General features: G+C 42.4%; 1 protein-coding gene across 1 annotated transcript; it reads left to right on the plus strand.

Annotated features, from left to right (window-relative positions):
* Positions 1-6: 6 nt before the first annotated feature.
* On the plus strand, positions 7-15,252 carry ahcyl1 (adenosylhomocysteinase-like 1). The gene is made up of 17 exons (XM_076090944.1): positions 7-716; positions 7,577-7,691; positions 8,192-8,335; positions 8,922-9,022; positions 9,132-9,234; positions 9,627-9,721; positions 9,861-9,967; positions 10,969-11,085; positions 11,195-11,258; positions 11,391-11,479; positions 11,655-11,725; positions 12,001-12,095; positions 12,771-12,869; positions 13,242-13,310; positions 13,458-13,536; positions 13,731-13,851; positions 13,961-15,252. The coding sequence occupies exons 1-17, from the start codon at positions 525-527 to the stop codon at positions 13,965-13,967; spliced, it is 1,668 nt and encodes a 555-aa protein (XP_075947059.1). The 5' UTR covers positions 7-524; the 3' UTR covers positions 13,968-15,252.
* Positions 15,253-15,776: the final 524 nt, after the last annotated feature.

Raw genomic sequence — 15,776 nt, forward strand, 5'->3', positions numbered from 1 at the left:
CTAACTTTGCAAAGTCCTTCGCTCGCTCCCGATCTGTGCCGTTTGAATGCGTTTACCGTGAATTTCAGCATATAGGCGCACTAATATTTAAGTGTCTGCTGGGTTGATCACGGAGATCCGAGTGTCTGCTGACTTGACCGCAGTCTAACGTTACACCGCCTAACGTTACTCGTTCAGGTGACAAACCGCCCCCTCCACTCGGAGATGTTGCCGGGTGCGGATGACAGCAGACCAGAGGACCGAAACAAGTGCCTGCACCGGTCTTTAGAAAGTAGTGAAGATAGAGAACAGGGGTAATCTCTCTTAAAGTAGGCTACTTATTGCTCCGCGCTGGGGTCTAGTGGAAGAGCTTCAGCCACGGTTCGGTCATTTTAAGCCACGAAGCTTAACGAAGAGAGAGAGAGAGAGAGAGAGAGAGAGAGAGAGGAAAAGAGACAAACGGATCAAGCTAACGCTAACGGTAGTCTGGTCTAAAAGCCAGGTTTCTTTCTTCAGTAACGGCCTCAACATCTCTCCTGGATGCGATGACCGACTCGGTTGTGGACAGCAAGGCGGAGGTGAAACAAGCCACGAAATATGTCAAAGAGACCGAAAACGTCGCGGAGAAATATTCAGCGATGACTGTCAGCAAGAACAGCAGTGATGTGAACATGAACGTGGGGGAAATGCCTTCCGCAGCGTTCACCGCAGTGCCCACTCTGAAATCCGTCAAGAAGGTAAGGAGCGTGATGCTCGCCATCACTCACTGAGCAGAGAGACAGTGTGTACTTTAAGTCAGCCGTGTACTGCAGAGAAGTACTAGTGTACCGGGCCAGTACATGTACTGTAAGTCAGCCGTGTACTGCAGAGAAATACTAGTGTACCGGGCCAGTGAATGTACTGTGTGTATGTATCATGTATTCATACGCCACTGGAGAGACACCACGACAGCAGGCCGGTTAATACAGCTCTGATGCGTTGTTGCATGTGATGCTGCAGCAAGCCAAGCTGCGAAGTGGGAATATAATATTTACCATTTATATGATTCACATCCGACTATAGGGTCTGAGAAGTTAGGCCACAAAGAAAAGCGTTCCCATGTGGTATTTATCTAATCATTGTTTATAGTGCGTTATTACTGAGGTTACAGCATACATTTCATCAAGATTGGATTATTGTGAAAAACCTGCCTTCATTCAACCTTCCTGTTTATGTAAAGTCACAATGTCTACATCATGTCAACATCCTGTAGGCAGTAAACAACTCAAAGCCAAGTTGAGCTCATAAACCTTTGATTTAAGGCCTCTGAAAAGTGAAGTAATACCTAACATACCTGAGCTTAGACAGGGGGCGCCGCACGCTACATATGAGGTGTTCAATGAACAATTTAAATCGGCCATGAATTGCTGTCACAAGGCTTTGGATTTGTTGAAAGTGTAGGACATTTTTATTTGTAAAAAATGAATCATGTCTATATTTAGAAAGTTCATCCTTGTGTTTGTGATATCAATCTGGAATTTGTTCAGGAGTGTGTTTGTGTGTGTGTGTGTGTGTGTGTGTGTGTGTGTGTGTGTGAGTGTGGGCACTACGATTATTAGTAATATTAACAGCATGACAGAAATGTATTAGCAGCACAAGGCCCTGTGAGAAAAAGGCCTTGCATGTCTTGGCTGCTACAGAGCGGCACAGAACAATCATCAGAATTAAAGAGTCCCCTGAGAGGGCTGCTCATTACAGATGCACCACCGTGTGTCACAGCTGGCTACAGGCAGCAGATTAACACGAAACATCTCAATTGAGGAGCATTTTTCTGTCCCTCAAGGTGACCGTTAACTGGTGACACCTGTCCTTCTTACTCACACACTTTGTTTGTGTTTGACACAACTGATGCGATATTATGCCATGTGTCGATATCCACAATTTGAATTAATTATAACAAAATGTATTGTTTACTGTCACTACAATCTTGATACCAGCCTCACAATGTCAGTATCAGTTGGGTTCTACGTGACGCATTATATAATTACACGGTGCTTGTGAGTGACAACTGCTATTCTGGGACCTCATGCTAAACTTCATGTACATTTTAAATATCACATGCTGTGACTGAGCACTGTGTGCTTTATGTTGATCCCCATTCCTTTGCCTCATTACACACTTTGGGATGTTTGTGACATCTTTGTGCTTCTACATTTGCGTATGAATCAGTCACAAGCATTGCAGAGTTATGAAATGTGGTAAAGATAAATCTTAGTAGTCACAATGACATGTACCCAGCACAGGAAAACTGCAGTGGCAGAGGAAGTCCACTAATAACAAGCAGACAGTCCTATTTAAGTAAAATGCTGAGTAACAAACAATGGGGCCTGCAAACTAGCTTTTCTCCTGTATGCTGTACTGCTTGTCCTGTTTAACAATAGTTATCTGGTATGGTCCCTGTTAAATAGACTAACCAACATATTAACAAAGCCTTAAAACTCCCGTTACATTTAAGTGAAATGGTATCAACAAAAACTAAATGTGAGCTTCACCAAACTGTTTTTTATGAGTGGGGTAATATTCCTATAATGTAATCTAAGAGTTACAAGTCAGTAGTGTTCATTCCAAAAGATACATCTTGTGTTGCTGCATTTGGGATTTGATTGCTTCAAAGTTGAAGTAGGCCGATGTCCAAGAGTACAAAATAATCAGCGTAATAAAAATATCTATATTCCCAACAGCGGGGCTTACAGACTTCAGAATATTAGCTCAGACCCCCCGTCTGACGAGGCAATAACGCGTGGACCGCGAGTCGCCTCGGGGAGCCCGATTGAAAACATATTGGATGGTAGGAATGTGCACTCCGCTTATGAAAACAAAGCAGTGTGTTATGAATAAATGTGAGAGCCTGGTGTCAAACGGAGCCACCTGTTTGCATGGAAACAATGAATATATAACACGAATACCGAAAATGATTGGGAAAAAAAAAGATAAAACTAATTCAAATCCTGGAAAATATACATGAAAAAGAAGCGTTGGATGTCTGATGAAGTTAGGAGGCCTTGTCACATAATCTGCTGAGAGGGGCCACGAACGAAAACAGTCACTGCTACATAATGAAATGAGTGTGTGTGTGTGTGTGTGTGTGTGTGTGTGTGTGTGTGTGTGTGTGTGTGTGTGTGTGTGTGTGTGGGTGAGTCAGAGAACACCACTACTCTGCCTCCTCTCTCTCTCTCTCTCAGTCCATCCAGCAGTTACACAATACGCCCCCCTGGGAGCTGGACTTACTCACGGTGAATCTGTTCATGCATCATCATCATTGGTATCTGATCTCTGTGGGCTGTTTTACATAGATACAAAAAAAAGAAAAAGATTGTACCTCATTTTCGCCATCTCATCTTGTTAGTCTGCCAACATTATGGCAGGGTTTTGTGAAGGTCGAATAAAGATGTTCTTTTCCCCTGGCAGCTTTAAATAAAGGTGTGTAAATGTACAGTAAGTTATGTGGCTTCCATCTAGTTATATGATAACAGTTTCTTTCTCGTGTTTATTGAAACTCAGCCTGCCTCAGTCCACACAGGCATAGTACTGTGTGACACATATTAGCAGTGAGGGAAAAGTCACCATGAGATGAGAAATATAACACATCCATACTGACTTGTTTCATCGTTTCCCGGCCATGTTTGCCTTTTGGATCCCTCTAGTTCAACTACAGTATTTCTTATCAGCGTTCTTTTCTTTTCTTCTCATTTTACATTTTTAGGAACAACATGATATTGGTATTGTAGGTGGTAGGGCTGCATTTCCTAGGGTCTGTTCGTGACATATGGCTGTAGGTTATCTGTTGAAGATTTAGAGGTATGGTAATAAGTATAAGTTTCTGCTCAAGGTCACACAGTTCTGATGGAAGGATTAGCATTGTGTGTGTTTTTTTTTCACAACACTGTGTAATCCATCATGCATGCGCGGATAACAGGCGCCTTCGCAGAACAAATGAAGAGCTGCATCTGTCTGAGGAACTTCACGCCACTGCTTTACTGTCTGTACACCGTTTGTCCTCAGTTAAATCTTAGATAAATACTGCAGGCCTCCACACTGTAGTCAGTATACAAAGATGTGTGTGGATTAGACTGCATGTCTTCTCTGTTAGATGACGCTGTAGAGCACTAGTGGTGTCTGGCTAAGTAGTTAATGTCACCTTATGCCAGCCAGGCCCATATTGAACCCTTTACACTGCCGACTGACAGTCACACCACAGCTTAAGTCTGTGACCTGGCCTGCTATCTAACAGAGAATGGCTATTTTTAGCCCTAGGATGGGACTGGATGGGCCGCTTATTGATGCAGCTGAAGGCTAATGGAAACAGGGTTTAATTCCTCCCGTCTATCCCCTTTGATTTAGCAGTCCAAAACAGGAGTACAGCCTGAAAGTAAAAGCGGCAGCAGATGTGTTGTTTTGTGTTCCTGTTTCTTGTTTTTGTCCGTGAACAAATCTGAATCTTCCGACATTTGCTCTCTCAGCACTTAAAAAGCGTAAATCATCAAGTGCAACATACTGACTTTAGCAGCTGGTTGTTAAGGGCAGAACCAGAGAGAGAGAGAGAGAGAGAGCGAGAGAGAGAGAGAGAGAGCGAGAGAGAGAGAGAGGGAGGGAGAGAGGCTCAGTGGGAATCAACCTCCCCATTCTCTCTAGGCCTCTCTCTCTCTCTCTCTCTCTCTCTCTCTCTCGCTCTCTCTCTCTCTCTCTCTCTCTCGCTCTCTCTCTCTCTCTCCAGGTTGGCCATTAGAAATCAGGATAATAGGTGGGAACCTCCCTCCGGCTCTGCCTGGGAGTGTTCTGGGATAATAGCATCAGGGACACCTAGTCCCATCACACAGAGGACACACAGGCACAGCAAAGCAGGCTAGAAAACTGGAGAGTGACCGGCAGCCATGGCACACAAACATGGGCACGGGAGAGAAAGGGTGAGTCGCTACTAATGCATCACCGGGAACTCATCCAGCACACTTATTCTTAAAGATATACTGCATATCCCCTCACACAGATGTGCCACATTTACTTTTGTCATGCCATAAGTTTTCTTCTTTTTTGCAGTTATGTAAAATGATTATTTGATCTTATGCATCGATGCAGACCACTCAGAAGTGTTTCTCTTTTAATTGCAACCTGCAAGAAGTACAACCTTCTCCTCAAAAGGCCGAGGTTATTCCTAGAGCTCACCTCCGGGATGGTTTACTGTGTAAGAGTACCAAAAACAGAATGCTGTCTTGAGTAACACTTCATCATTAATCAGATTAACCTCTTGCTTTCCCTAATGCTTTAACCACAGGAGAAGGAGTCTCTGATTTGGATGTCCATGAATGGGGGGGTACGGATATTTAAGAGTCCGTGCAAAAACTGATGCAAGGCAAATATAAAATAACTATTTTACAAGTGTATGAGACAGAGCACACCGTCAACTGTAAAAACAGAGACGTGCAGAGATCACAGTTCAAACTGTCTCACAAGCTTCTCGAGTTTCGTTGTACTGACACAGTAGACGTTGAAGGTATCATCGCTCAGAGGAAACGGAGGCCGTGAGATACAAACACTCAGTAAATAAAGTCACTACTGTTTTAGCCATTAATGCCACAGTTACTTTCATTTTGAAGAAGTGGTGTGGTGTGTAAAGCTATTTTCCTTAGAGATCACAAATGACGTTGGTGCATATGAACCCTATGAACTCATGAACATATGAAATGTAATCCGCTTCGGGCTTCCGCTCACGTTTGTTTGCTGACTACCAGGTAGCTGAGTCATGCATGCGAGCTGTGAGCTTCCACTCCTCTCAGTGTTCAGTTTGACAGAGCAAATCATTTCTTTACATTGAGCAAGTGTCATTACTCTTTCATGTCATAGTCACTAACACTAAGCTTCAGCTATAGGTCACGGTTGTGATGGTCACAGTGCACATCCTACTCAAATGTTACCTAACTCACTGTTGATGGTCCGGCATTCATCCTCTGTGTGTTGTGTCAACTCTGCTGGCCTGCACGTTAAGTTTGAAGTCCAAACACATTCTATGGACATTTAAAATACGAGAACACGGAAATGGCACAGCATTGACACAATGAACGATTGAAAGGATTTATCACTGAGGAGAACAAAGCTGTGAAGAAATGTAAATATAGCACAGACAGTTGACTATGACCTCTAACCTCTAATGCAACAAGAAGGCCTTTGAATGGGTTTCAGGGGCTTTGACCCTCCATCCATTAAAGCACATGTAAACCATCAATATAGAAACATAAATATTATGACGACAACAAGACATTATCACTCGAGAGCCATGACGAGGAAAAAATGAAGGAAAACAGAAAGAAAGTCAAGAAAAGAATGCGTGAATGTGCACGTTAAAAGTCCACCCCTCTTTCATGACATTACACGATGTTGTGACATTATACAGTGTTGTGACATTATACGATGTTGTGACATTATACAGTGTTGTCAGGCTTTTAGCAACGTCAAGGTAACATTGGTGGAACGTTTTATTCATGCGAGATAAAGTTGCTCCACTTGCAGTAGTGGATCTGTTGCCGGCAGCAGTCAAAAAAGAATTGCATCCGTGTTTACCAGAGGTGATATTAAGATTGGATCAAAAGTCAAATCTAAAACTAAAGGACATTTATGAGGTTCAGACCTGAAACCCACCTGCAGACTTCCTGTTTAAGTAAAATGCTGAGCACGTCATCTACCTACAGTATGTCTTACAGGCCTATTTATTTACAGGTGTAAGCAAAGTAGAAGCTACAGCCCACCTGGGCTTCTACGTGTGTTTGGGATTGTTTCTGACTTCTCTACATTTGTAATTATTGTCAGGATCAATGTAGTTGGGTAACTATGTATATAGTTCTGTTGGACTGTCCTACGTAGTGACCCCGTTTACTAAAGGGCCTGAGGGTCTCCCCACTGTTTCTAATGTTGACAACCGACTGTTGTCGTCTGCTCGTGCAGCCCGACTGCTACAGTTTCAGGGTGTTACAACCCAAATTCACAGAGGCACCGGCTCTTATTGAACAGCTGAATGATAAGACTTTTTGAAATTGCATCAACGTCTGTGGTTTGGTAGAGTAACCCCAGAGACCGGACAGTAGAGACTTTAAGTCAAGAAACTAGCCGCGTGCTGATCCACTCTATGTGTTTCCAGGTCTTTGATCTCGGGCCCTTTGAAGGGTCGGGTTGACACGATGAACCACACCAGCAACGGAAGCCTGTGTTTTTGAACAAAGCTTAAATCACAGAGCAGGAGGGCAGCATCGAAAAACAGGCAACAGCTCCCTTCTTCCCGATCCACCTGTGATTTACTGTAACAGACTCAGTATTACCTTTCAAAGGACCGTTTTCGAGGCTAAATCAGCAAAAATGAGTCCAAATATAAACTAGTGTGAACAAATAACCCACAGCATATAACTGAGTGTGTTCAGGTGTGATGATGATGGTACTTTGTTTTGCTCCTCGCTCTTCCTTGCTCCCATTATTTTATGTTTGACACTTAATCAGGGCACACAGACAGAATGAAAGTCCTAACGTTTGCCTTTTATGTTTACGCTGTGCACCATTTTGTGTTGTTTCTCTCCAGATCCAGTTTGCGAACACTGAGGACAAACAGGAGTTCAGCAAGTACCCCACCAAAGCTGGTCGCCGCTCCCTCTCTCGGTCCATCTCGCAGTCCTCCACAGACAGCTACAGCTCAGGTGCTGCACGCCTGAAAGTTTCATTTCTTTTTCCGCCTCCATGAGACGTTAAATCACCCGCTGTATCTTTACAGACCGACGGTGATTGTAAACGATTGCTGTTGATATTGAAGATTATTGCAAATGTTCACAGTTATAGTTTGTGTTGTACATTTGATTGAACTCATTATATGTGTCTATTTTTAAGTCCTTATCTCATCTTTTGGAATGAAGTATGTACACCCATACACAGATGCTGCATAAGAGCACATATACACAAATAGTCTGATAAAGTCTCAGTCACAGTTAGGAGATCTGTATCAATATTGCCTTTTATATTATGTGTTTATGTTTGAAATATTGCTATTGCTCATTACCATATATGTATATATATATATACACACACATACACAGGGAATGCACGTAAAACCTCCACCCTAAACACAATGGATTTTAAGTATAATTGTCTCTTTTGTATGATTTTCCACAATAAGTGACCTTTGGTGTTCTCCGTCTCACAGCTGCGTCTTACACCGACAGCTCCGATGATGAAACCTCCCCCCGGGACAAAACCCAGGTCAACACCCACGGCAGCAGTGACTTCTGTGTGAAGAACATCAAGCAGGCCGAATTTGGCCGCCGTGAAATAGAAATTGCAGAGCAAGGTATATCTGTTCCCATCTTTACACTTTTATCTGAGAATCTCCGTCGTGTTTCTTATGGAGTCCCTTTCACTCACGTACATGCCGTATCAATCTCAAAAGTTGGTTTCACCGTTTTTTTGCGTTGTTTTTTTTTTGACACAGTCGGATTAGAGACTCGCTATCATCACCACGTATAAAAGGCAGTGTCAATACTATTCTTGAAACATGATCGGCACTCTTTCTCTCAGTTCTATTCATCACTTCTTACTTATTTTCTTCTCTTACCTCTTCCCCCGTCTCTTCTGTTTTGTTTTTTGTATACAAGTCTGTCTCTCTGGTTGCTTACGTTGCCCGTGTGAGTGATGTGTAGGCGTGCCTGCTGGACGGGTGTTCTTCAGGCTTAAAGCCAGGGTGGCAACAGCTGTTGATGACATTATTGTTTAATCAGTCTCCCATTTTCTAGCCATTTACTGCACTTCCACATCGTAGAAAGGTCTTATTTTTGTTTTCAGAATTTCCCATCATTCTTTTCTCTCCCCAAAAAACAATCCTGGCCTTTACGTCCTCTCAGCTTCCACTAACTTATGCTCAATCTGTTCCTCCCCAGACATGTCAGCCCTAATTTCCTTGAGGAAGAGAGCCCAGGGAGAGAAGCCATTGGCTGGGGCGAAGATAGTCGGCTGTACCCATATCACTGCTCAGACCGCAGTACGTCCTCTCGTTGTGTTCGCTGCAGATCACTGGGATCGTTCTGTTCTTCTCTCCTTTGTCTCTGCTACCGGTTCATGTAGCTGTGTATGTTGTCATTCCCTCTTAGGTCCTGATCGAGACCCTGGTAGCCCTCGGGGCCCAGTGTCGCTGGACTGCCTGCAACATCTACTCCACTCAGAATGAAGTGGCTGCAGCTCTCGCTGAAACAGGTAAGAGTCTCTCTTATTTACGTCTGAAAACCTCATCAGAGAGTCAGCTCATCAGCAAGAAGAACACATCACCATCATCAATTATTATTAAGTAGAGCCATGGTTTGTAGATGAACAAATAAAACATATATACTTCTGACTATTAAAAAACTATTACCAACATGATGGCTATGGCGAGGTCTACACATTAACTACAATGTGTGTCTACAATGCTTTAAAAAATGTTGTTGCGTTTACTTTTGATTTTGTGTTCTTGTGATATAGTAAATTATGGATCCTTGCTTGTGCGTTCCTTGTGTAATATCCCCCCGATGGACCTGTTGCTCATGCAGGTCCCCCTCTCCGCCGCTGTCTCTCTTTGCTATTAGGTGTGTCTGTTTTGTTTCCTGCAGGGGTACCTGTGTTTGCATGGAAGGGTGAGTCAGAGGACGACTTCTGGTGGTGCATCGATCGCTGCGTCAACACGGAGGGCTGGCAGGCTAATATGGTACCAACCTGACAATCCCATGATGAATTCAGCACTAATCTTAGACTGTTATCTGGTCTTTCTCTGGGTTCTACCGTGCTATCATAGACTGCGTGGTGGTTATCATTCATGCCGTTAACCCTGCTGTGTTTTTGCTTAGATCTTGGATGATGGTGGAGACTTAACCCACTGGGTGTACAAGAAGTATCCCAGTGTCTTTAAGAAGGTCCGGGGCATCGTGGAGGAGAGTGTGACTGGAGTGCACAGGTGGGATGGGGCTCTGATCTGATGAGTTTGAGGGTTTTAAAGGAAGGAAGGAAATATGTTTGTACGTTCTGTGTCTGATCGGTCAGGGACTCTATTTGATGAGTAAAGTGTGGAAGGTGGCCAAAGCTATAATTGTCAGAATAATAAGTTGTGGCACAGCTTATGACAGCTCGTAGTGGACTATAACTCATAGAGACTGTGGCAATATCTTTTGAGTTATTAGTATTGATCAAACCTCAGGACTTATTTTATGGTCATTTAGTGTCCCGTTAACACTGAAATAAAAACTCAACTAAAGAAGGTAGACAACACAATGTAAACACATCCTAAATAAGGATGTGATATGTAGAGTGACTGTTTACCATTGCAAACAAAGGTGCATCATGTTAGTTTCATGCCATTTAGTAGTATTTGTCCAACCTCTTTCATAACGTATATATATATCCAGATTACTGTCAGATAGTTTGACCATGTGACTGCTGTCCCTCTTCTGTCGATGCAGTTTGTGTTTTCAACACCGTTACATTCGCTATTCAATACCAATCTAGCCTTGTTGGAGTTCTGATTATTGTTATATTATTGGATATATTGGCTACTTTTATAGCTAATAAAAACCTAATAAGTTTGTAAACGATTAAAGTTGAAGCTGCTTCTTTTCCACAAGGTCTTTACACTATTTTGTCCTTTATATGGAGCTGAGCAGGAAGCTTCCTGATGAATGACGCATACCGTGTCAGCACAAACAGTATCAAAAGCAGTTATATAAGTCATAGTAGTAGTATAAATACATACTGACACTGTAGATTGAGAAGGTCACTGGTCTGATTGGACTTCAGCCTATTTGAGAAACACGACAGAGCTGGACTGCAGGTCACAGCAGCTGTGCACTTACGACTATCAATGGAATCAATTAGCCAGAAGCCCCGGAGAGCGTACGGTCACACGTGAGTGCGCGCGTGTGTTGTGTGTGCCTGAACATGTTTCCTCGTGCGCCCTCTCAGATTGTACCAGTTGTCTAAGGCTGGCAAGCTGTGTGTCCCTGCCATGAATGTGAACGACTCCGTCACCAAGCAGAAATTTGACAACCTTTACTGCTGCCGTGAATCTATCCTGGATGGGTGAGGAGAATGAAATCATCCGGAAAGCTAGCCATCATTTGCAAACTCTTGTTTTCTCAGTTTCAGTCGTGCATATGGATAAAAGTGTGTGTCATCTTGTCTCTGCCAGTTTGAAGAGGACCACGGATATAATGTTTGGAGGCAAACAAGTGGTTGTTTGTGGTTATGGAGAGGTGAATCATTCTTTGATTTAAAAAAAAATCTCACTTTTGATGGAACGACTGAATTTTCACTAGTGCAGCAGACCTTTCAACATGGATTGTAGATATCTGTTCTCAACGATTGCCCTGTCCTGTGGTGCGTAGGTGGGGAAAGGCTGCTGCACTGCTCTAAAGGCCCTTGGAGCCATTGTGTGCATCACAGAGATCGACCCCATCTGTGCCCTGCAGGCGTGGTGAGTCACTAACATTAGCACGGCTCCATGTTGTGCTCCACTGTCTCTCTATGTTGTGCATCAGATTTGCTGTGATTCCAAAAAGACAATTTGTTCCCATCATGTGTTTTGAGTTGTGTTCACTGTGTTTGTGCTGCTTAAACTAATGATAATATCTCGATGTGTATCCACACAGCATGGACGGCTTCCGAGTGGTCAAGCTGAGTGAGGTCATCCGGCAGATGGACGTGGTGATAACTTGCACTGGTACTGTGCCCCATGCAGGGACATCCATTACTTCTGCTTTGAAAATCACAGTGTTTCCAGCAAAACTAAAGTGTGCCCCATTTAAATATCCCAGTTTAGGTCTCTGGGTCACAAACAGACTTTACGTCTGAATACTAAAATGCTTTTTAAGTCTGTAATCACAATCACTATTTAGATGCATCTGCTTAATCCACTTTCATAACAGAAACTGGTGCAATCACGACTCACTCTCACGAGCGCTCTCACAGTGACTCTGTTTACAAATCACATTCTAGGTAACAAGAATGTCGTCACTAGAGAACAGCTTGACCGAATGAAGAACGGCTGCATCGTCTGCAACATGGGACACTCCAACACTGAGATTGATGTGGTAATGTGCCTTTTTAATTCTATGAGTGTTTTGTAAAGATGCAGACCAGTGGGAGCTTCAATGCAACACAATTAAGATACGCTGCACAACTTCTCTCCAGGACACTCTGTTTGATTCTCCTTACCGAGCGCTTTTGGCTTTCTTGCTTTCATCAGGGTGGCGTCTGAGGCTGTTTCTGGCTTCCTCCACAGTATTGATCAGTCATGTGATCTATAGATACATTATCATCATCTTTTGCCAAATACCATATTCACTCTTATGTTAAAATATCTTCCATCTCTTAATAATTTGTCATGTCAGTCTGTGGCTGATCTTAACACATTTAACTCTTATGTACATCTCAAAACAAATCCTGTTCTTTGAGACCAAATATAATCCATTAGACTTGAAAAAAACGGCATCATGTCTAGTTCCTGTGTCCTGTTCCTAAATGCCAGATTAGGAGATCCAGAATAAGAAACTTCTCTAAATCTTCGCCCGTCTTTGACAAACATACCTTTTTAATCTTTGTTTTACTTCTATGTTCCGCTCTGCTTTGTTTGAATTCTTGAACATGATAACAAATAGATGACACCCTTTGTGTTGCATTCAGCTCTCTGACCTATGTTCTTCTACCTGTGTTATATTTCTATGTGTCGTACAGTTGTAGGACTGACCTGTCTTTTGTGTGCTCAGGCGAGTCTGCGCAGCCCTGAGCTGACCTGGGAGAGGGTGCGCTCTCAGGTTGACCACATCATCTGGCCCGATGGAAAGAGGGTTGTTCTGCTCGCAGAGGTAACGTCCCTCTACAGTGCTGTATCTGTACCAAACAGTGTCTCTTAAAATCTTAAGATTAGTTTTGTCACACCTCTTTTAAACCCACACTCTTGTCCTATAAACTAACAGAAACATTTATATTGTGAGATATGTTGGTGTTTAAATATTGGTATGCAGAATCTCTTGATAACTGTTTATAATCCTGATCATTTTAACCGAGAGTAACATTTAATTATAAAGAGGCCTGCTGGCGTCTCACTGTAAGTCAGCCAACAGCTCCTGTGTGCTCTGTGTTCATACAGCAGCTGCATACTCGTATCCCTTATTGTGACACTTTTTTTGTGTCAACTTCTCCGGTGCAGTTCATGTGTGCACTTTGTTATTTCTCAGGGCCGCCTCTTAAACCTGAGCTGCTCCACAGTGCCTACGTTTGTGTTGTCCATCACTGCTACAACTCAGGTTAGTAGTTTGGCCCCTCTCTGTGGCGCCCTTCACTGATACTGTAGGGGGTCTCACCACATCACCCTGCTGTTCTGTAGTGACGTGTAGTTTCCTGAAACTCATTGTGAGTCTTAACAACCACTGTGTGCTCTGTGTTGTCTGTAGGCCCTGGCCCTGATTGAGTTGTTCAATGCTCCAGAGGGGCGTTACAAACAGGATGTGTATCTCCTGCCCAAGAAGATGGGTAAGAAAGAACTCTGCTTTGTTTTATATTTTTTTATATTTATAGATTTAGAATAAAAATGATGATATAACGTCAGTTTAAAAAGCTTTGTTGCTCATTGTTGCCATCTTGTGACTTGACCTAAAAAGGACACGTTCCAGTGAGCCAACAATGACGTACACAAGTTTAGATTCAGATCTGTCTCTTTCCTCCAGATGAGTATGTGGCCAGTCTGCACCTACCAAACTTTGATGCCCACCTGACAGAGCTCTCTGACGAGCAGGCCAAGTACATGGGTCTCAACAAGAACGGCCCCTTCAAACCCAATTATTACAGGTGGATTTCTTCATGTACCGTATATCTTTCTCTGCCGTTGTCTTGCATCTCATACGTTTTTATGATGTGTTCACGTGTGCGCAATAACACTCGTGTGTTTCGTTCACAGGTATTAATGACGGTGTCTGATGATGTGATATTCAACACACAGTTGTCCTGGGATAAACAGAGATATCTATTTTATTTTGTAAATTGCTACAAAATGGAGGAATTATTTTAAGTATGCTGAATGTAAGTTATTAAACTTCGGACATAGTGTTAAATATGAAGAATAAGATGAGTAGGAAACATACAATATACGTATAACCAACTAACATTTTACATGTCTTGTCACGTGTTTAAAAGAAAAGCCTGCTTGCATGCTTTCATGTGTATGTGCTTATTTAGTTGCTAATGCTTCTGTTGCTAGATCACAAAGTTGTTGATTTGTTTGTTTACCCTATTTATGCACAGTGCCAAATGATGGCTGCAAGAATGGAACAGATACCATGTATGTTTCGTCTGTCGATGACATTAAGATCTCATTAGTACATTCCTCAAGCCAGGGTTTGGGCTGAGCCACAACAAACTCCGTATTACAAAGTCCATTGTTTTAGAAATGTTTGTGTTACATTCGTTAAAATAACCTCATTGAATGGTGTCTGCATACATGTCCTAAAAGGTGTCATCCAGTCACACTTTTTTATTACAGGGACAGTGATTCAATTTATATCACTTGTTTATTGTAAAAATGTAATAGTCTGTGAAAGGCTGAGTGCATTTTGAACTCCTGACTCTTGGTGTTGGCATTCAACACTAAAATGATCTTAAACACCCAAAGCTTCACCTGAATAAGTTCAAACCAAAGGGATGTTTTATGTGCTAACAGATGAAGATGTTCTGTTATGTTAAAGATAACAAGCTGTATGCATTCCTTAAAAAGGTGGAGGAGTAAAAGATTTTCAAACTACTATAATTTTCTGTATTTAATACCAAGTTTCCATTCGCTCACTGACATTCCAGCAGAGATCCGTTTCTCTGACATGCAGCGAGGTCGGTTATAAAGTGTTCTGACTGGATAATACCTTTAACGGCATGGTATGAATGTGCCTTTTAAATAATTTACAACTTGTAATAAATATCAGCACTGACCTTAATTAAATGAACATTCCTCTTTTGTAAAACCACATCTATTAGTGGTGCGTTTAATGTCTTCCTTCCACTGCTTCTGGTATTAAAAATATCTCTGATGTGTTGAGAAACAATATTAGACTTTTATGTTTGCCATATGATTGTCACGGTCTTAATTTGATCCAATAGGGTCACCTAAAGTAAAATGTAATGTCATTAAACTGCATAAGTGTACACAATGTATGTAAAATAATGCATTAAATCAGCAATAAAACAACTTCTTTTAACAGAGAAAAGTAACTTAAAACCTGTCAAACTATTTTTAAACCAAGACAACTGAACAGAAAGGCCTCTTTAGATCAGTGGTTGGGTAGTTACAGTGCATGTTTCCATTTTCGGGGAGATAAAGCTTGTATTCATGGCTGCTAACACTTCCACACACCCAACTCAATGTGCCTTACTGCTACATTCTCTACATAGTGTTCCCTCGCCGTCAGCCCTGCTGGCCGAGCGTCAACCTGCTGTCCCACTCTGGAATATTCACCGTCTCTCTCGCAACATGCCAGCTGCATTAGTTTCTAATATTAACAGTCGAGTCACTGAGCCCGAAGGAGAGAGGGGGGGGGGGTCTGGAGCTTCTAGAAACCTGGTTACAGCTATAAAAGCAAAGGGCCTGACTCAGTCCAGGCATTAGTTTAAGAAGAACCACACAGAGGCAAAAGGCTGCCACGAGGAGACTCTGAGATCCTTCAACATTTTTGAGCAACAGAGAGAGTTCATCGCTGAAAGTAAGTAGCAATTGATTTTCCCAGTTT

Source organism: Anarhichas minor, unplaced genomic scaffold, assembly GCF_050575085.1.
Source record: "Anarhichas minor isolate MPS153535 unplaced genomic scaffold, ASM5057508v1 ptg000003l, whole genome shotgun sequence".
In the NCBI taxonomy this organism is placed as follows: domain Eukaryota; kingdom Metazoa; phylum Chordata; class Actinopteri; order Perciformes; family Anarhichadidae; genus Anarhichas; species Anarhichas minor.

Coding starts and splice junctions, on each gene's coding strand:
- ahcyl1 (XM_076090944.1), top strand. CDS start 525: ATGACCGACTCGGTTGTGGACAGCAAGGCGGAGGTGAAACAAGCCACG. Junction 9,235..9,626: donor TGCAGCTCTCGCTGAAACAG/GTAAGAGTCTCT, acceptor TGTTTCCTGCAG/GGGTACCTGTGTTTGCATGG. Junction 9,968..10,968: donor AGTGTGACTGGAGTGCACAG/GTGGGATGGGGC, acceptor GCGCCCTCTCAG/ATTGTACCAGTTGTCTAAGG.